Below are 20,918 nucleotides of genomic sequence, written 5' to 3' on the forward strand. Positions count from 1 at the left end.
GGCTGATTTAGAACTTAAACCATTGTGTTGTGCTTACCTTTTTGTTGCACAACAGTAAAAATGAAAAGCTGCAAAATGTGAAATTACAGACATAACTGTTAGAGAAATGTGGTAGTGAAAAATCCCATAAGAATTTACAGCAAAAATTGGTTCCACCCAGGGGATCACTAATTCTCTGAATGCTAAATAATTGTCTCTAGAAAGGCTGCCATAGAGTAGCCTCAACAACAACAACAAAAAAAAAAAACCCAGACATAATTGTGGCCCTAAAATTATAGGGTCACTTTTATTTTTGTGACAATCATATTGAAAGTGGTTCAGGCTTAGAGTAGCATCCTATTTCCTTAGTAACAATTCTCTTGAAAACTTCAATTGTTCTTTCTACTTCTGGGAAGTCTGGCAATGAGAGATTTATTGTAAAGGATGCAATTCCTATTATCATTTAATAAGGATCTGTACTATTCAAGGCATTGTGTTGAGTACTAGTCCTGTATAAAGGAGGGATAGGAGAGGGAATAAACTGGATGCTGGGAAATGAATGTCTGCTTTGGTCATTCAGGGAGAGATGATCTGAACTAGGGTGATAGCCATGTGATTGGAGACTAGATGGAAAAGAAAGATGTTGTGGAGGTAGATTTAGCAACTGATTAGATGTAGGGGTGGAAGGGTAGGGGAAAAGAGTTCAGAATAACTCTGGAATTGCAAACCTCATAGACAAAATATGGTGGCACCCTTGAAAGAAATATAGAAGATAAGAGAAAGGGTTCATGTGAGGAGAAAGCTAGAGGTCATTTAATACAATGGAAAAACCATGGGATTTGAAGTCAGTGACTAGAATTCAAACACCTATCATTAACTGATGATCTCTTAGTACCAGTCATTTTCTACCTTAGTAACCTTTGACAGATCTCTTAATCTTCGATATTTTTTATCTGTAAATGAAGCTGTTGTGCAATATAACCTCCAAGGTCCTTTCCAGCTCTAAATCAATGATCCTATGATGAGTTCCATTTTTGACACATTGAGGTAAAATGCTGATGATTATGATATATGATAGAAGATGATGATAATGATGTAAGATGATCCAGATGTAGCTGTCCAGCAGGGAGTTGGTAATCAAGACATGAGAGTTGGATGTGGGAACAGAATTGGATGTGGGAGTCATTCATATAAAAATAACTGAACCCATGAGAGCTAAAGATATCACAGAGTGAGTACAGAAAAAGAAGAGAACCAAGGATGGGGCCCAGGAGCCACCCACACATTCTAAGACATTGTAGGTGGTACATGGTTGATGAACTATAAAAGATGGTTCACTAGGTTTTAGATATGAGAAAAAAAAACACTAAAGAAATCTCTTAGATGATTTCTGTCACTACTTTACTACCTTTCACTACCACACTGGGTCTCAGAAATGTTTCTTCCAGAGATCAGACCTTCAGGATCCCAGTTCTCTCTCACATCTGTCCTTCAGCATATCAACACTATGGCTACTCCAATACAATGGTAGCTATGTAATACAGTCATTGTACAGAGGGATAGAATCATAGAGCATCACCCATGCAATCCTTCTGTAATTTATAAATATATCAGTATATATTATTGCATCTAGCTGTGCAAAGTAATTTAGACTCAAAGTCATTTCTACTTCATAGACATACTTCCACCCTCATTATTCAAACTTAGAATTATTTTTCAATGTATATAGTTGGAGAAACAAGTTCCATTGTTTGGATTCTAAGACAGTCTATGTTAATAAATTTTTATTTTGTTTTTACATCTTTTCAAAAATTTTATTTAGTATATCCTTTTACTGTACTCACTTGTTTTATGTAATTTGGCATTGAATTCATAAGACTTTGATACACATTTTTTTAGGTTTTTGCAAGGCAAATGGGGTTAAGTGGCTTGCCCAAGGCCACACAGCTAGGTAATTATTAAGTGAGTGAACCTGGATTTGAACTCAGGTACTCCTGACTGCAGGGCTGGTGCTCTATCTATTGCACCACCTAACCGCCCCTTTGATACACATTTAATAAATATTTGTATTAAAGGTTACTGCTTAGTTAGTAAAGCACTGAACTTGAAGACAGTAGACCTAGATATGAATCCCATTTAAGACACTTAGTACTGGTTATATGGTCATACACATATACACAGGGCCTCATATATATATATATATATATATGTGTGTGTGTGTGTGTGCGCACACACACACACACACACACACACACACACACACAGAGCCTCTTATTTTTAAGCATTAGAGTGGGAATTGTCAAGTGAGATAGGTATCATTGGTCTTATCACCTCTTCCCATTTTACATTTAAAGCAACAATCCTCATCCTTTTACTTAGGAGAGTAAATCTACATGTAAAATGTACATATAAAATAATAATAATAACATCTTATAATATCTAGCTTATTAGGATATTTTTGGAAAGTTTTTCTTAAACCTTTGAATGTTCCCCATTAAAAACAATGTGTCCCAAAAGTTTTAGTGCACTTTTGAATTGTAATCACTTGTACTTTAGAGACATTTTGTATTAGTTTTTATTATGAATGGAAAAGAAATGTGTCTTACTAGGTAGAAGTTTGGACTTAGAATCAAATATCATTTAACTATAGAATCTCAAGCAAAGCATTTGACTAATCTCTCCCAAGTGCCTTAGGAAATTCCCTAGGTTTTATTTGGTGAAGGGAGTTTCCACATGCTCAGGAAAAATCATGTATGGATAAAGGCCAAAAGACTTATCTCCAAGCAGCTACCCAGCTAATAACCTGGAGGTTATCAGTCCAAAGGACTGTCTCAAAGTCTCAAAAGTCTCAAAAAGTAAACTATATGATACCTCTATCCTTGATTAAAAATTGAAATGTTTTCAGCATTTCCTGGCCATTTTTCTAAAATTTCTTATCTTGTCCTATATTAAAATGTCTTCTTCCTGAACCCATGCCTTTTTTTAAGCTTAAAGGTTTTTTTTAAGCTAAAAGTTACTGGGGGGGGGGTTCCCAAAATTATACCATCTTATAAGACTTCCTGTTCTAATGCTGAGTCTTCCCATTCCAGCTCTGGAACAGTAGATGAAAGTATATCATATCAGGTCAGGCAAAAGTTTCCTAGTCTATTGCTTTTTCCTCCAAGTCAATATTAATATACCTATTAACATCTCCAAAATCCTATCACTCAGAATCCAGCCATACTGAAAAGTTAGGGTAACCTTTCTTACTGGAAAGAATATGTTACATCTACTCTGCTATGATTTTATCCATCTCCCTAGAGACTCTCCAAACCAAAACATCCCTCCTTGAAACCCCCTTCCCTTTATATGTAGTCTCCCGTATTAGAATGTATGTTCCTAGAGTTTGGGGAGTATCTACTTATAATATTTGTTTTCCCATAACTTAGTACTGTCATGATCTTCTAGACTAATACATACTTGTGTACTTGTGTAAGAATCTCTTCTATGGGCAAAATTGTTAGTGATACCACAAACCAGAACCAAAATCAGAATCCCCAAATCAAAATGAGAATTCAAACCCAATGCCCTAAATTTAGGATTCAACAAGGGTTTATTGAGTTCACCAACAAGGGAGCCCCTTCTGCATGGACAGAGACTCCCTGAAGGTACAAAAGGACAAAGCTTATAGGTTTCCATTATATAGGAAATGAATTGGCCAAGGAATACCTTAGGATTGGACAAGGCTGTTCCTGGAGGAATTTCCAGTAGAAATAGGAGGTGTGGTATCCTGTGACCAGACAAGTCTGTTACTGGGATAGTAACAGGAAAGGCTCTTTTTCCGTTTAACTATCTTATTAGGGTAACCCCACCCTAATAGACAAAACTGTCCTTGCTGCTTCAGCAGTAAGTAAGGTCACATACAGTGAGGGTTGGAATATAAAAACAAGGTCAGGGACAAAACAGAGTAACTTCAGACCAGATGGAATTGCTTTAGCTTTCTATGCTACCCACATTTCTATACTACATGCTGTAAAAGCAGGCATTCAGAATCTGTTTAGAGACCTCTAGTAAATAGATCTCTCCCCAACTATTGTAACCCCTGAACACATTTCTCAAAGTATCCCATTTTATTTTTGGATGGTCTGGCTCTTTGAAACCTGTGCTCACAGCTCTTAATTTCTGCCCTCTCAGAAAAGCAGTACAAATCTAATCTCTTCCATCTTTTCAAGTGCATGAAGACAACTGGCATAGCCTTCCTAACTCTTCTAAACATACCCAAAATACTTTCCAAAAGTACTCAGATTGAGTAGCAGCAAGAGGAGTAGTAATGGTGGTGGTGGTGGCAGTGGTGCTAGTGGAGGAGGGGGAGAAGAAGAAGAAGAAGTAGTAGTAGTAGTAGTAGTAGTAGTAGTAGTAGTAGTAGTAGTAGTAGTAGTAGTAAATAACATTTATATAGAACCTACTATCTCCCAAGTAGTTTGCTATGTGGTTTACAATTATTATTTCTTCTTATCCATGAAAAGCTTGGTGCTCTTATTATCTAAGGCAAATAAAGGTTAAGCGGATTTGAACTCAGGTCTTTTTTACATTCTAACTTTTTGAGACTTTTGTGAATCTGGTCTGAGAGCTATTCCTCCTAGATTGCATATGAGTAGATACAAATATGTTATATGAGTTGTTCTTACAATAAAATGATTTAACATGATAATAAAAATGTGGAGGAAGTCTAGAGAGTCTGAAAATTTCTGACCTACCCCACCAACTTCTCAGAATACCATGTGACAACAACAAAGAACTCCCAATTATAATTTATAATAATCTAATTACTTTAAAGAGAAGAAAACTGAGGACCAGAGAGGCAAAGGTCATTCAGGAGGAAATGGCCAATAATGATAAAAATAATAATGATGTTAATAATACTAGCATTTAAAAGTTTGCAAAGCTATTTACAATTTATCTTCACAGCAACCCTAGGAAATAGATACTGTTATCTCCATCTTATAAATAAGGAAATTGAGGCAGACAGAGGCAATGAGTCATGAAACATATTTAAAGCATTTATAATACAGTGGGTCTTTTCTAAATCCTACAATTATAAAAGAAAGGTAGTTCCAACCTTCTCAAGGAGCCTATAATCTAATAGGAAAGACAAAACACAAAAAAGAAAATTGACAAGTTGAGAGAGTGAAGAGGGAAGGAAAGGAAAAGGTACCCAGTATGGGGTAGGATGGAGACCAGTCCAAAGGAGTGCAGCATGAGAAATGAAGAGATGGCTGGCCTGGAATGTTTTTTTAAAGGAGACTTTGAGAGGAGTTGATACTCCCAATAATTCCCATTGTGAGGAATGTAGGGCATTTAACTTCCACAGAATTTAAGAGGAGATTGTTAGTTTAAGAAAGAAAATACACACACACACACACACACACACACACACACACACACACAATTATAAAGACTGGAGTCTGCTTGTGGCTGTTGTGTCTATGTGCAAGTGTGAGTGTTAGACAAAAGAAATGACCTTGACCCATCATTGAGCTGAGTGAGGTCCCCTCACCTGATACTAAGTCTCCTTATCCAGGGAGAGGTAAAAAACTAGCTCCAACTAGTCAAGGGTTGACCTAGGGTCCCTGTCCTCCGCTTAATGAAGTCCATATAGATTGCTATACATTCCCCTGCTTTCATCAGTGAAATGACCAGTGCGTGAAAAATATATATTAAAGAATGGTATGTGGACAGCTAGGTGGCACAGTGGATAAAGCACTGGCCCTGAAGTCAGGAGTGCCTGGGTTCAAATCCGGTCTCAGACACTTAGTAATTGCCTTGCTGTGTGGCCTTGGGCAAGCCACTTAACCCCATTGCCTTGCAAAAACCTAAAAAAAAAAAAGAATGGGATGTGATGGGTATATTAATTAGATTATAACCCTAACAATTCAGACCAATGACTGGTTCAGAAGGGAAGAGAAAGCCTTTCAAACTGCATATAAGATTAGACATTGTTGCAATTCAGAGTCTTTCCCGCTAGAGGAAACAATCCTTTTCTACAGAAAAGTTAATTAATTAATAAAAAGTTATTCTTAATCACTGTGGACTATGTTTTTATAATTTTGAGCCACTTGTAACACCCATTGTACCAGACTGTCTCTCTATATGACAGTAGATACTCAATTTTGATGTCTTTGAAACTGGGAATCAATTTGGCTCTTCTCACCCATGTCTGACTTACTTGAGTAAACTTAAATTTACCTTGTAGAATTCATGGATTCAGGAGACTTTGAATTAGCAGTGACACTTCTGAGCCTTGATTTCCTCATCTCTAAAATGGGGATAACACCCTGATTCACAAAGGGTTATGAGAAAAACTAATCTTTAAAATGTCATGGGGGGGTGGCTAGGTGGCGCAGTGGATAGAGCACCAGCCCTGGAGTCAGGAGTACCTGAGTTCAAATCTGGACTCAGACACTTAATAATTACCTAGCTGTGTGGCCTTGGGTAAGCCACTTAAACCCATTGCCCTGCAAAAACCTAAAAAAAAAAATGTCATGGGCACATGGATGAATGTTACAAAAATGTTGGCTCTTAAGCAACTCATTTCAGGCACATGAAACAATCAGAGTCTGAATTAGATTGTGTCAATGGAGAATGTGAAAGGGGAGCTGTGTAAGTCATCAATCAAGCTTTAAAATTATTATTTAAAAGTCTCCTTTTCCTTTCCACAAACTTGAGGATTTCTCCGGCACAATAGATTGCAGCCTTGAATTTCTATTTTCTGTTTTGCATGTTTGAGATGGTGCTTTCTGCCTTTTTCCTTTTGCAACTATCCGGAGTGCTAAGAATGATTCCCCCCCACCAAGTTTCTTCCCAGAAAAGGTCCAGGAGTGCCAGCTATTATGGAGCAAATGGAGTGTGCGATGGGACTTATGCTACTGAAATATGGAGACCTTCCTTTTCAGACACTTGAGTCCCACAAGGGGGAGAATAACCTTCTTGCCTATTGTGTAAACATCTGTAAAAACTCGGCAGACAACAATTAGAGCCTCTCTAGCTCTACCAGAAGCAGCTGAAAACAATTGTTGTTGTGCCTCTTGAACACAATACTTCATCTCCTTGAGGGCTGGGTTTTTGTGTGCTGTTTGAGGCTCACTGTCTTAGATTCCTTTGTTTCAGATACATGGCTTCTCACTGCTTTTCTTTTCTTTTTTTTTTTTCTGTTTCTTCTTAGTTTTTTTTTTTCCTTGTTTGTTTTCCCCAGACCAGGGAGGCTAGACAGTCATGGATGACTCCTGAATAGATCCCCCAAACAGCAAAGGTCCATAGGACCTAACTGAGCCTGTTCTTCTGTGGCATGGTGGGGAGAGGGATGCAGGGCAATTTAGTGCCTTTCCTTTCCTCCTGGCAGTTCAGTCCCTCGAGGGGGCAACTGCTGAGAATAACCATCTTGCTTACTGTGTGAACATCTGTAAACAGGCTGTTGATGGCTCTTATGGCCTCTCATGCTCTACCCAGAGCTGCTAAAATCAAACTGTGTAGCTCTCAGTGACGATAAATTGTACCCCCTTCCACGATCCCTGGTGCTTTTCAATTTTGTCAGGAGAAAAGTGACAGTGAGTAATAATTTATTCACATGTCAGGAAATAATTTGAAAAATGTCAAGGAGAAAAGAAAAATAGGGTTGAGAAGGATTACTTTAAAAGACTTGAAGTTCAGTGACTTCTCCCTCCTTTCTACCCCCAAATGCTCAGGATTTAAAAAAAATTTTTCTTTGAAGTTATGTGGACAGATGAATAGAGCTATGTGGTTGGCAGAAGAGTGAAAAACACTTGCAACAATGAGCCAAAAAAATTTCCATCTTCCCTTCTCACCTTTAGGCAATTTTAATTATCATTGTCTTACTCCATCAAGCAAGATTGAGGAGAAGCCCACCCAGCTTTCCATCAGAGGGTATTAATTCAAAATTATTCCTCCAGTGATAATGGAAACTGAACTAGGCACAGCCTAAGGAAAACAAAAAAGGATAAAAGAATTAAGCAAAGTAGAGCCCCAAAGGCATGGGGATTGAAGGTGGGGGAAAATAGGCATTTCTAATTGATGAAATTAGAAGTGGTGGACTTAGAGCTTGGTTTCACCTTCACATTTCAGTCATTCAAACACATCTTCTGGATCCTTGTACTTGAATTGAGAGTTGATAGAAACAAAATTGAAGCTAACTCATTTTCCTATTTTAATCTTCCTTGGAAGATAGGTCAGAAGACAATGAAACTGAAAGACAGGTAAAATGTGTTGCCCACTTGTAAATGCTGAATCTTTAATACATCTATAAACAAATGCCCTTTTGTTTCAAAGTCAAACCCTGTTTATTAACGAAATCTTTATAACAAAATACTTGTCATAGAGCTGAGAACAATCAATCATTGATGCACCCTTAAACATCAAATGACACAGGCCAAGTTCTTAGAAAAATGCATTAGCTTACCTTTTAAAATATTATTTCTTTTATGTGAAATTTTATGAGTGAGTTTTCTTCTACATAAATCAGGAAAGAAGACATATTCTTTGCTTCAAAGATCTTGCTTGCTGACTTAGACCTATCAAGAGATTCAAAATGTATCACTCAGCTTCCCCAGTTGCCTAAAGAAATGACTCCAAAATATAGAGCAAGAGGGAAATTGAGATCCAGTCCTTTCCCCTATTTCACAGATAAAGAAACTGAGACCCAGTAATCTGGCCAATATGAGTTTACCATATTTAATGCTATAGCTAGAGAGACACTTAAGAGGGAGATAGGATTACAGTGTTTATTGTTGGATTGAGTTAGAACTTGTTCTTAAACCCTGAACCCCAGGGATATTTGTTCATATCCTGTGAGTGTTCTGCTTAGTAGTTTAAAGCAGCATTTGGATATAGAAACAGCAGATGGATTCTGGAGTTTCCCTTATAGTGACTGTAACTTAGATTGTAAGTCATTTAAATTTTAAAACCTTGACTCAAGATGGATCAAGACATAAATTTTTGGACATAGCTAAAGCAGAAATTTGTTTTGCTTCATTATATATATTTATTACAAGGAGTTGATTTTTTTTAACCAATGGTGTGAAACAGTAGTAAAAAAGAAAAGAAAGATGAGTCACTAGGCATCTTTTATAAATAAATGCAGAGAGTAAAACAGAAGGCTAGAAAAGAAAGACAGCTTTCAAAGCTACCAAATTTTATTATGTTTATTTGCTATTTATTAAATTTATTTATTTTATTTTTCAATTTATATCTAATTATTTTATTAATATAATTAATAATCATATTGTATAAGAAAACAAGCTCAACATAATAAAGTTCTGCAGTTTTGTGTATAATTTTTTTCTTTTCTATATATTTAAAAATGCCCAATTTCTTTGGTATTTAAGTTCATGATAAAAATTAAATCTAAATTTTTAAATATCTATGCATTTGTTTAGCAGAAAAAACTGATTTGGAATCAGAGGATCTGGGTTCAAATTTCAGCTTGAACCTTTGCTGCTTAATACCTCTGTTAACTTGTATGAATTGTTTCACCTTTCTAGATTCACTTTGCTAATGTGCAAAATATGGGGTTGAACTATATCACTTTTTTTTGGTTTCTGCAAGGTAATGGGGTTAAGTAATTTGCCCAAGGTCACACAGCTAGGTAATTTTTTTTAAAGTGTCTGAGTTCAAGGATTTGAACTCAAATCCTTCTGATGCCAAGGCCAGTGCTCTATCCACTGTGCCACCTGGCTGCCCCGAACTATATCACTTCTAAGGGCTCTTTCAGGTTTAAATTTATGGTTGGTTGTAAATCAGGAAATAGCATGTATAATAAAAAAGAGAGAGCAGCCATGTCAAAAAGAATATACATGGTCATATAAATCAGTCAAATACTGAGCACTTCCCTAACTGCTGTGGAAAAAAAAAAAAGGAAAAAACCAACCTTTCCCCTCAAGAAGCTTATATTTGAATGTAGAAAATACATGCAATTATTAGTAGTAGTACATAAAAGTAAATATAGATCAGATAGAAGATAGATTTGGTAAGGATTTATTAACCTCTCTGTGCTTAAGAAAAGCCTTCTGGAGGAAGTAGTTCTTGAGGTGAGTTTTAAAGGAAAATAAGGATTCCAAGTATTATAGGTGAAGGGACAGAGCATTCTAGGCAATTGATTTTTCTTTATGTTTTTAATCAATGGTGGGGAATAAAGTAGCTAAAAAGAAATAATAGAAAAGAGTCACTAGGCATCTTTTTTAAAATAAAAAGAGCCAGTGCAAAGTCAAGAAAGGCAACATAGCTGGAAACCTAGAGTTGTTTAAAGGACTAAAAATAGAAGAATGGACAGGTTCTGAATATGATTACCAAATCTCATTAGCATCCACTGCTTTTGGGGTGACTAGGAAAATGACAGTACCAGCAATAGAAATAAGGATAAGAAGAGACAGAAGAGGAACCAATGGGAATGCATTACATGGATGAGAAAGTAGAAGTTTCAGAGTGCCTAGTTTAAGGAACTTCTCAATGAGTATGGTACGTCTGGAATAGGAATATGACTTTTTTTTATGACCCCAGCATGGCCATTGACCAGTTAAATGATTTTTTACTTCATATATATTCTTTTTGAAAATGAAAATGATAATACTCCCATTCATTTCATGGTAGATGATCATCATTGCCAAATAGACTACACATAAGAAAAGAATTTTGAACTTTTCCAAAGGGAAAAAAAAAGGCACTTTGTTTCCTTTTTAAATGTTGGCATCTTACAGTATTTTTGTGGAATGATGTGGTTGAGTGAAGAGCATACAGAAGTTAGAATTACATCCAGATCCTAACTCTAATATTCTCTAACTGTATGACCTTGGATAACTTATCTCTCTGTACTGTTGTTTCCTCCCATGGAAAATGGAATTAATAATGCCTAAACTACCTACTTTATAGGGATGCAGTGAGGAAAGCAATTTAAAATAAAGCTATCTATATAAGAGAGTATAGTATAGTATAGTATAGCATAGTATAGCATAGTATAGTGGGAAAGGTGCTAGATTTTAAATCAAGGCCCTTGGTTAAAATCTAGGCTTTGCTGCTTACTACGCATATGACCTTGGGGGAAACACTTTCACTTGTACCTCAGTTTTCTTATCCCATCAAATGTGAGTTTTGGACTAGATCACTAGTGTCAAAGTCAAATAGAAATGGAGAACAATAAACTATATCAAGGAGTCCCTGGGGAAACCACATATTTGCATTATTTATATTTTATTTTTTTAAATATTTCCCAGTTAAATTTTAATCTTGTTCAGGCCACATCTAGGAGTATTACAAGTTATACGGGTGGCATTTGACTCCTGTAGACTAGATGATTTTCTAAGGTCCTATCCAGTTCTGAGTCTATGCTCATATATGATTATGGTTTCTGATATGAAGTACAGCAGACCAGTTAAAAACTTTAACATCTTGCTCATTTTGGAGTTTATAAATTAGACTAATTTGACAGCACAGAATAAGAAACATTTCCCCAAAAGAAGAAAAGGCCATTTGTTGTATAGAGGCACATTTCATTTTATATACTATTTCACTGGAATATCAGACAACTGTTACCCAAAGGAGTAATTTTTTTTAAGGTAAGTCCACTCTTGAGTATTGTAGAAATAAATAACTCAATGATGAAGAGATAACTTTCTTTCATAGTATTAGTTTAAGAAGGAATTTTTTAAAAATCAAAAACAGATAGTTTTGATGACATAAGAAAACATGACCTTAAATGAAAACTTTGGTATTTCTGTAGATGATACTTTAGATAAAGACATTTTTTAAATAGATGCTCTGAAACCACGGAGCTATTCAAATGGTTCTGCATATATAATACAGATACATAGCTAAGCAAACATACCATATACATGATGATGATTATGATGATGTTTATCCTACATTCTTGAAGAAGACCATGACATCAGAGAGGTGATGCCAAGACATACACATGAACTGGATTTGAGTTGGGGCAGAGGGGTGTGGTGGAGGGCTGTGCAAAGATATCAGCTTCACTTTCTTCTCCAGTGCCATTTGGAACAAGACCCTGAATGAGAGACATTCAGCGTTAATTGACTTGCCCAAAGTCAGCTAGATGATGAAATGGATAGAGCAACAACCCCTGGAATCAAGAAGATCTGAATTTCAAATCCAGTCTCAGATCTCAAGCAAATATAAATACATTTATCATATATAAATATATATATATGTGTGTGTGTTTGTATCTAATATAGTATATAGTTCATATATGCACATAGTATGCATTTAAGTAGGTAAACACATTCATGAATTTTGTATATAATTCCTTTATCCTGGACAAGATACTGACCCTGTATCTCAAACTGACCAACCCATTGCCATCCAGGGTATTGACATGGTTTCTGGTTCTGAGACATGAAGCAGCAAGTGCCTTAGTATAGGTAATGAGCCCTGCCCAGAATTTTGTGGGTTGCTTCTCTGCTACCAGGAATGCAATTAGGGTCCAATTCAATCCAGAAAATCTAAACCAATAAATGTTTACTGAGTGCTAGTCACTGTGCTAAGTTATGGACTACAATTAATTAAAAAAGAGGGAGAAGTCTTTCCTTGGGAAACTTACACTCCAAAGGAAGGGACAACTCAAAAAAGGAAGCTAGAAAGGGGTGGAAGTGGAAGGGTCAGAACACCAGGGGGAATTCAGTTCTGTGGAGTTGAACCAAGGCAGAGAAGCAAGAACAAGATGGAGTGATCTGAGAGCCTAGTTTCTGCCCTCGATAAAGGAAGTACTCCACCAACCAGCCCTCCAAACAGGGAGGAAAAAGAGACTGAAGGAAGGGGAGGCAATCAAGCCTTGAGTGAGTTAAGAAGGGGGCATCTTGTTTTCAAGAGTTGAAACCAGAAAGGACAGTAGATAGATGCAAAGTAGAAACCTCTAAGTTCCAGACATTTCTCAGATTGGCTGCCATGCATTCACCTCTCTCCTTCCTCATCTCCACCTACTGTTTCTCTGGCTTCCTTCAATTTTTAAAATCCTATCCCTTTTGCAAGATGCATTCCCCAGTCATCCTTAAAACTCAATGCTTTCTCTGTTGGATTATTTCCAATTTATTCTAGCTGCTTCTTATTTGTGGATAGTTGTTTATTTATCATCTTCCCACTCCACCTCCATTAGACTGTGAGCTCCTCAAGGACAGGGTTAGGGGGTCTACAATACTCAATGGGTTGGTCAATTTGAGATACAGGGTCAGTATCTTGTCCAGGATAAAGGAATTATATACAAAATGCATGCAAGTGTTTTACTTAAATGTATCATCTAGCTGACTTTGGGCAAATCAATTAACCCTAAATGCCTCACATTCAGGGTCAACTCCAGTAGTCCTGATTCATATCTGACCACTTCATTGTATTTAGATGCTTTACAAATGCATGTTCATTCAACTTAATAGTGTTTTATGCTGAGGACAAAAGGTAGCCTTTTACAAGGGCAAACTCCAGCACAGATTTGGCTACCTCTGAATAAAGCAATCATGAGCAGGCCAAATAAGAATAAACATGGAGTCTTTAGAATATACTAGTGATTTTTGCCGGGTTTTTTTTTGTGATAGCAACTAGTAGGGACAATAGACAGAGTATTGGACTTAAAGCTAGAAAGAATGGTTGTAATCCTTCCTCAGATACTTACCAAATGTATTCCTCTTCTGTAAAATGAGGGTACAATCACAACCCTCACATCACTTGGTTTTGTAAATTAAATGAGATGTTATATATAATGTGCTGTACAAACCTTAAGTCATACACATGATGTTGTTATTGACCTAATATTCCTCCTCCTTCTTTTGGTTGGAAGGGACCCAATCTAACCAGACTTCATCACTAATTTTCCAATGTATTTAGGTATTATGATTAATAAAATTCAAACTCATTTGAAAACATAGTTTTTTTGTTGCCATGTATTTTTTCCTGTCTTTGGATAACTAATAGTGCAACTACTTAACATATAAGAATTCTTGAACATTTTTGATGACATAAAGGGCATCTTTCTCATATTTGAAAAGGTTGTACAATACTACTTGGGAATTTTTTTAATGCTGTTTATTTATTCTAATAACCAAGATGATGTATGCTTGTAGACATACGCATTTATATTTACAGATCTCTCCCTAAGCCTTCAGAAAGTAAGTTCTCCTAATCAGAAATTTATTTTTTAAAATAACCTTTCTCTCCTGTTTTTTTTAGGACCAATGCAAGAAACAATATATGATTTCTGGAGAATGGTGTGGCATGAAAACACAGCCAGCATCATCATGGTGACCAACCTTGTAGAAGTGGGGAGGGTAAGTTGGATTTGTACCAAAGAAAATAACCAAATGCTTTGGCAGTTACTTAGTTTGGGCTATCAAGTAATAAATAAGCCAAGTATTTACAGTACTGCATGTACTTCCTAAAATACAAACTATTACAACTCCTCCTCCAGCTGCTGCATTGGGCTATAAATTATCTTTAAACACAGCTTGCTTGCCTTTGTTGCCATCGCAACAGACAAGAGAACCATGCAAGATATAAAAGCTTGGCTGACGTTGGGTCTACAAAATCACCTCTAAGTACAGTATAGATGTTTAATGTTAGGTATCAGACTTGGGTATGTACCAAATTAGAAATATAATGGAGAATTTCCCAATTCTAGGAAATTGGCCTCATAATTTGAAGACAGACTGGGGAGGGAAGCTCAGAACTTTTACTTACTTAGACAAATAGCTTGACCACTTCCCCATAACTCAGTTTTAGGGGCTATAAAATGGATTGAGGGGGTCTTTCCATGTTCTGCATTAGTGAGGGAATCTGTCTGCTGTGTGTAATTGTTATTTTTATTTATCCAGAAAACCCTTGAATAGTCTTTGTAAGCTACGTGGTCTTGTACTTCTAAACAAAATTTAAATGAGAAGATAAACTTGGTGCAACTCCTGGCTGTTTTAGTTTAGAGTTCACGGGATGTAACACATTTTTTTTTAATTAAATGAAAGGGAGAAGGGAAAGACCATCAAAAGTGGTAATACATTAGATCATCAAGTGTGTCTATCAGTCCTTTCTATTGAACCAGCCCCTGCAAAATGGAACCAGGAAAGTAAATTTCTGTCTTTGGCATTAAGGGGGAAAAAAAATCTACTGTTTCTTTCCACGCTGCTTGAATGTGTCCAAAACTTGACCCACCTCTTTGTATTTGCACATATCATTTCCACAAAAAAGAGCAGATTCCCACCTACCCTACATCCATCCATACTCCATCTCTGCTTATTGAAATATTCTTCCTATTTCAATTGAGTCCAAACTCAGATGCCACTTACTCCATGATCCCTTCTCAGTTTTTCCATGATTATCAATTAATCAGTAAACATTTCGTAAGTATTTGAATGGCCTAGGGCTATGCTTAACTCTGAAGTTAATGAAACAGTTCCTGCCTTCAAGAAGCTAACATTCTATAAGGAAAGACAATAGGTACACATGTAAATGTATATAAAATAAGGATATAAGATATATACAAAATAATTTGGAATAGAAAGAATTAGCAGCTGCTAAGAAAAGCTTCATGAAAAAGGTGGCATTTGAACTGAACAGAAGAAGAAACTGGTCATTGTAAGAAGCAAAGCCAGAGTACAGAATTCCAGGCATGGAGGACAACCTATACCCAAGCAGGAAGATGGCCAATCTAATATTCTAGGTGAAAAATAGCAAAAAGACTCACGTGGATGGACAGCAGGACTTATTAAAGGGGGTAATATAAAATGAAAAGGAAGGGTAGAGTCAGATTGTACAGGCTTTAAATAAAAACAACAACCATAATAACAAATAGTGATAATAATAACATTTATAAAGAGAACACTATGTACCACTCACTGTGCTGAGTACTTTTACAATGGTTGCATTTGATCTTCATAACAATTCTGGGAGGTAGATGCCATTCAAATACACATGATTGATTTAATTATTTAGAAAAGGGATCAATTATTCCAATGAGTCTTTATGTTCTGACCTTTCACTCCGAGGATGCAAGGGTCTGTAGCTGAAATTTTTACTCTTCTTTCATGTTCAAAAATATATTTAAATGTTCAAAGAAAAAAAATGGTCTGTCTCCTTTAAGCAAATTCCCTGTTAAGAAACAACTTTGAAACTTCTCTGGAAGGCATATAGTAACAACAACAACAACAAAGCAGAATTTAGTTAAACAAATTCCTCAATGTTAATTAGAAAGGATTGAGGGAGTTAGAAAGGGGTCTGGTATTAGGTAGCAGAGCTTATGTTCAAACTGAGGTTCAAATTCAGTACTTTTTCCTCTGCATTTCAAATTACTTTGTTAAGTAAAATGAAGAAAAGTGTTATTTTACCATAGTTAATTGTTAAGTACTAAAACATTACTAAACTCCAAATACCTCACTTTACAATTACCTTGTGACCTTGACTAAGGTCTTCTCTGGACCTCAGCGTCTTCATCTATAAAATGACAGTTATATGAGATTATTTCTATCCTCCAACTCTAAATCCTATTACCTAAATCACTGAGTAAAAATAATAATTAGCTTTTTACAGAACTTTATGGTTTGGAAAGTGCTTTACAATATTACTATATTTTATCCTTACAACAATCCTGGGATGTAGGTGCTGTTATTATCCTCATTTTATAAATAAAGAAACTGAAGTAGAGCAAAGTTAAACGGTTTGCCCTGAATCATACTGGATTTGAATTCAGGTTTTCCTGAGCACTTAATCAACTACTCCACCTAATCACCATTTATATATCTCCTTCCTAATGGAAAATAAATTGATATTGGGAGAAAACCAAAAAAAAAGAGACATTTTATCATAAGTTTATTCCTGTCTAACCTGACTGAAAAGAACATTCTCCTTGCTTCAAAATCCATTATGCTCTCACAATAGAACAACACACCATATAGCTAAAAGTGCAACTTTTGAAAGGGAGGAGGAGGAAGAAGAGAAGAAAAAGGACAAAGGGAGGAAGAAGAGAAGGAAGAGAGGAGGAAGAAGAAGAAAAGGAAGAAAAAGAAGTGGAAGAAGAAGAAGAAACAAAAAGAAAGAATCAGGGCAGTAGAATTGTAATATGCACATGTTAGGGATAAACCTAAGCATGGAAAGTTACTCTTTTAGAAAGAAGAATCTATTTGAGCTAAAAAGAATAGAATGTAGTTCACTTAGAAGTTTTCTGGCTATGGTAAGTCACTCAGTATAGAGAGATAAGAAGACTGAGCTTGGACACAGGAAGACCTGCATTTAAATTTTGCTTTTCATACTATCTGTATGAACCTGGGCAAAACAAGTAACCTTTACTTCACTCCAGGATTTAACTGCTATTAGTGAAATGAGTTTCTGTCCTGGGAAGGCATTGTGCGAAAAGTGTCAGGATTTAATCAGAAGATCAGGATTTAAATCTCATCTTTAGCATTTAATCTTGCTTAGTCTATTTCCTCATATGTATTGCTTAGGTTTACTACTTTACAAGGTTGTTGAGAGGAACTAAAATCAATACAATATTATTAGTAGAAGTTATTATTTTTACACATATAACTAAGAACCCAAAAAATGTTCATCATAGGAGGAATCTTTAGCTTGTCATTTTCGTAGAGTTGGAAGTATGGAGGAACAGTCAACTATTTCTTATCTTTGTGCTAAGAAAAGAAGTCAGAAGAAAAAAGTGAAGATAGGTTCTCTTGCATCAAGGAAAGGAATCAAACACATTACTGTTCAGTGTTTTCCAAGGGTGACTTTAAGAACATTTCCAACATATCATCAATAAAAAAGCTAGTTTTGTTCTTTCTCATCTCATCACCAAAATCAATGATGACCATAGAAACATATGTGTACTCAAAGTTGGCACTTACTAGCAAGCAGTTACAATGCCAGAAAGAAGGTCATGGATTTTTATGGGACTTAATAGTGGTTTTGATTTATGTTTTTAATTTCTTAAAGGCAGGTGCTGAGTATTTCCCCCTTAAAAACAGATGTTGTCATAGAAAGAATATTCTTTGCACATTGACACTTTTAAAGAGCCATGGGTCAGACCTAGGAACCAGCCAACTGAATAGTGATCTTAAAAATCAGAACTGATGCACACCTGGAAAATTAATAACTATGCATTTCAGCAAAGAAACACAGGTTAGCAAAGAAAACAAGCGCATTCCTTTCTCTCTCTTTCCACTGAGGTCTCTGACCTCAACTAATCTGGGTCTTGTCAGGATATGACTTTACCACTCATCAGAAGCTGTTGGACATAATAATTAATGAATCAAAGTATTTGATACTGACATACCAAGAAAAAGAAATGTGCCATCCCCTTCCACACTGGTGATTAGGATTACAAGAAATAAGCATATTAAGTAGAAATGTTTGCCATCTGAAAAGTATAAACAAGGTAGAACACTAAAATTTCACAAACAGGTTAATAAGTTCATGTCTACAATTACCTTTTTTTTAATTTGACTAGCTTGTTGTAAAGCAGCTAGGTGACTCAGTGGATAGAATCTGACTTTCAACGTCTTAGCTGTGTAATCTTGAGCAACTCACCTAACTAACCTCTGGTTTGCCTTAATCCAGTAAAGTAATAAAAAGAAGTAAAGAAATAAAGTAAAAAAAGAAGTAAAGAAGTAAAAAATGGTAAACCACTCCAGTGTCCCTACCAAGAAAACCTTACGGACTGTCCAGAGGGTCATAAAGAGTTGGACATGAGTAAATGTCTAAAACAACAAAGTTTGCTGCAGCAGTGATTATCATGTGTTGATTTCACTAAAAAAGTTATTTGACTAAATGACATTAGTAAATATTACTAAATATTTTATCACATAGAGCAATAGGACTAAGGACTGAAAAAGACCTTAGAGCTTATAAATTCTAGCTCTTTCATTTTGCAAATGAGGAAACTGAGGCATAGAGCAGTTAAATGGCTTACCCCGTGTCATATAGGTAGTAAGAGGACAAGCTGAAATTCAAATCAAGGACTCTATAACATGCTGCTTGTCTTATAAAATTAAGTCATATGTGTTCAGTACAGATACACAGCATTTTATATAAGAATTTTGCTTTGGGGACAGCTAGGTGGCACAGTGGATGGAGCATCAGCCCTGGAGTCAGGAGTACCTGAGTTCAAATGTGGCCTGAGACACTTAATAATTACCTAGCTGTGTGGCCTGGGGCAAACCACTTAACCCCATTTGCCTCGCAAAAACAACTAAAAAAAAAACCAAAGTCAGAGGAAGTGGGCTCTTTCCTGATTTTGCTACTATCTTCCTTTATGTCTTTGAACAAGTTATTCTTTCTATAAATCAGTTTCTTCTGTACAGAAACAAGTTATCAACCTGGAATCTGTGGACTTTGTTTTTAAAAGATATTTTAATGATTCATTATAATTGATTTCCATGGTAATTCTATGTGTCTTATTTTATTCATTTAAAAACATTATGTTGGAAAAGAATCAATCCATAGCCTGCCAAAGAGATCTGTGACACAAAAAAAGCCAAGATCCCCTTGACTGAATAATCTCTAATGTCTCTTTCAGTTCTAAGTACTCTGGTATAATATTTCTTTATTGGAGAAATCATTATTTTTTTTGCATTTGAGTTGTATAGCAAGAAATGTTGGCAAGTGCTACTAAATGGACCATCAGTTTAGCCTTCAAACCCTAGATACATCATTTTATTGCTGAAGGCACAAGTTATATTCCATTCCTGTGATTTGCTCAAAATAAAAGACAAGTACAATATTTAGCTGAAATGTGAAAGAAGATTTATGCAATAAACACATAGTCCAAAACTGTCTATTTTTTATATAGTTAGCTAAGTTCATGATAAGCAATTTGACTAAAAAAAAAAGCCCCACTATCTATCTGTTCTTTTCACTGGACCCTTGGATATAATCCCACTGGAAGCTCTCTCTTTCTTGATTTTTTTATGATGTCAACTACTTTTTATTTCAAATAACCATGGAAACTCTAGATATACAGTGAGAAACATCTTTGGGGAAAAGGGGGAAAAAAACGACTTCTGGTCTACGAGTACATTTAAATCCATGAGCTTAAAATAACTCAATAATTTCACATCTAGTGAACCATTAAGAAGTCAACCTTTCCAAATGTCTCACCAATTTCTAGGGCTCTGGGAACATGGGTAGGTTTGGAGACTACTCAAGAGTTATTCCCACTGGTATTTCAGATTGTGTTTACCCAGAAATCCAGATTGCTTTAATTAATAATGAGTTTACAGGCACCTGCCCTTGAACATTCAAGAAGCTTTTTAAGAATTTTGACTAGAGGTCATATCACCTGAGGGCAAAGGCAAGAATTTTCTTTCCTATTCCTGAGGCTTGCCAATTTGTTTAGAGATTACTAGCATGTTCTGTATATTTAAAAAACAACTGACACATCCCAAAATAAAAAAAAAAAAGACTAACAATGGCTTAGTTTTAAAGGGCAGAAGCTGCCTTCTTGTCTACTGCACATTATGTGTCCTTCATAAATTAGGCATGAGGGAGGTGATGTGTTTTTGTTTACACAGGCTTTCTGGATATTCATTAAATCGGTTCTAGGAACTTGCTCTTTTTCCCCTTTTCCCTCTCCATTGCCCTGAAGCACTAGGCATTAGGAGGCTTTAATTGCAGGTGGAGGAGTCACTGTGAGACCTTCCCTGATGCTGGCACCTGGTGCAGAATGACACAGTCCTAGCATCCACTCCAGCAGGGTCCCCCAGTACATCTGCCAGTATCTGTCATTATCTAAAGCTTTCTTGTCAAAACCATGCATCCCCTTTAAGCCCATGTTCCAATAAGGGACCCTTGTCAGTTTTGCTGGCACCTGCAGACTACAGCACACCTGGCATTTAAATGGCACCGGAATGTGTTGTGATTGTTTTCCCTCTTTAATGAACCCACCGGAGGGACATTTAGCTTTTATCCAGTAG

The 20,918-nt window shown here is 36.1% G+C and overlaps 1 protein-coding gene across 1 annotated transcript in view; it reads left to right on the forward strand.

Annotated features, from left to right (window-relative positions):
* The window catches only part of PTPRM (protein tyrosine phosphatase receptor type M), a 1,090,562-nt gene that overhangs the window by 1,006,744 nt on the left and 62,900 nt on the right, over positions 1-20,918 (forward strand). The window contains exon 22 of the mRNA XM_074202077.1: positions 14,200-14,297. Coding sequence (XP_074058178.1) covers positions 14,200-14,297 — 98 coding nt within the window. The remainder of the gene's footprint in view (positions 1-14,199; positions 14,298-20,918) is intronic.

The sequence above is a fragment of the Macrotis lagotis genome, chromosome X (genome assembly GCF_037893015.1).
Source record: "Macrotis lagotis isolate mMagLag1 chromosome X, bilby.v1.9.chrom.fasta, whole genome shotgun sequence".
Taxonomy (NCBI): Eukaryota; Metazoa; Chordata; class Mammalia; order Peramelemorphia; family Peramelidae; genus Macrotis; species Macrotis lagotis.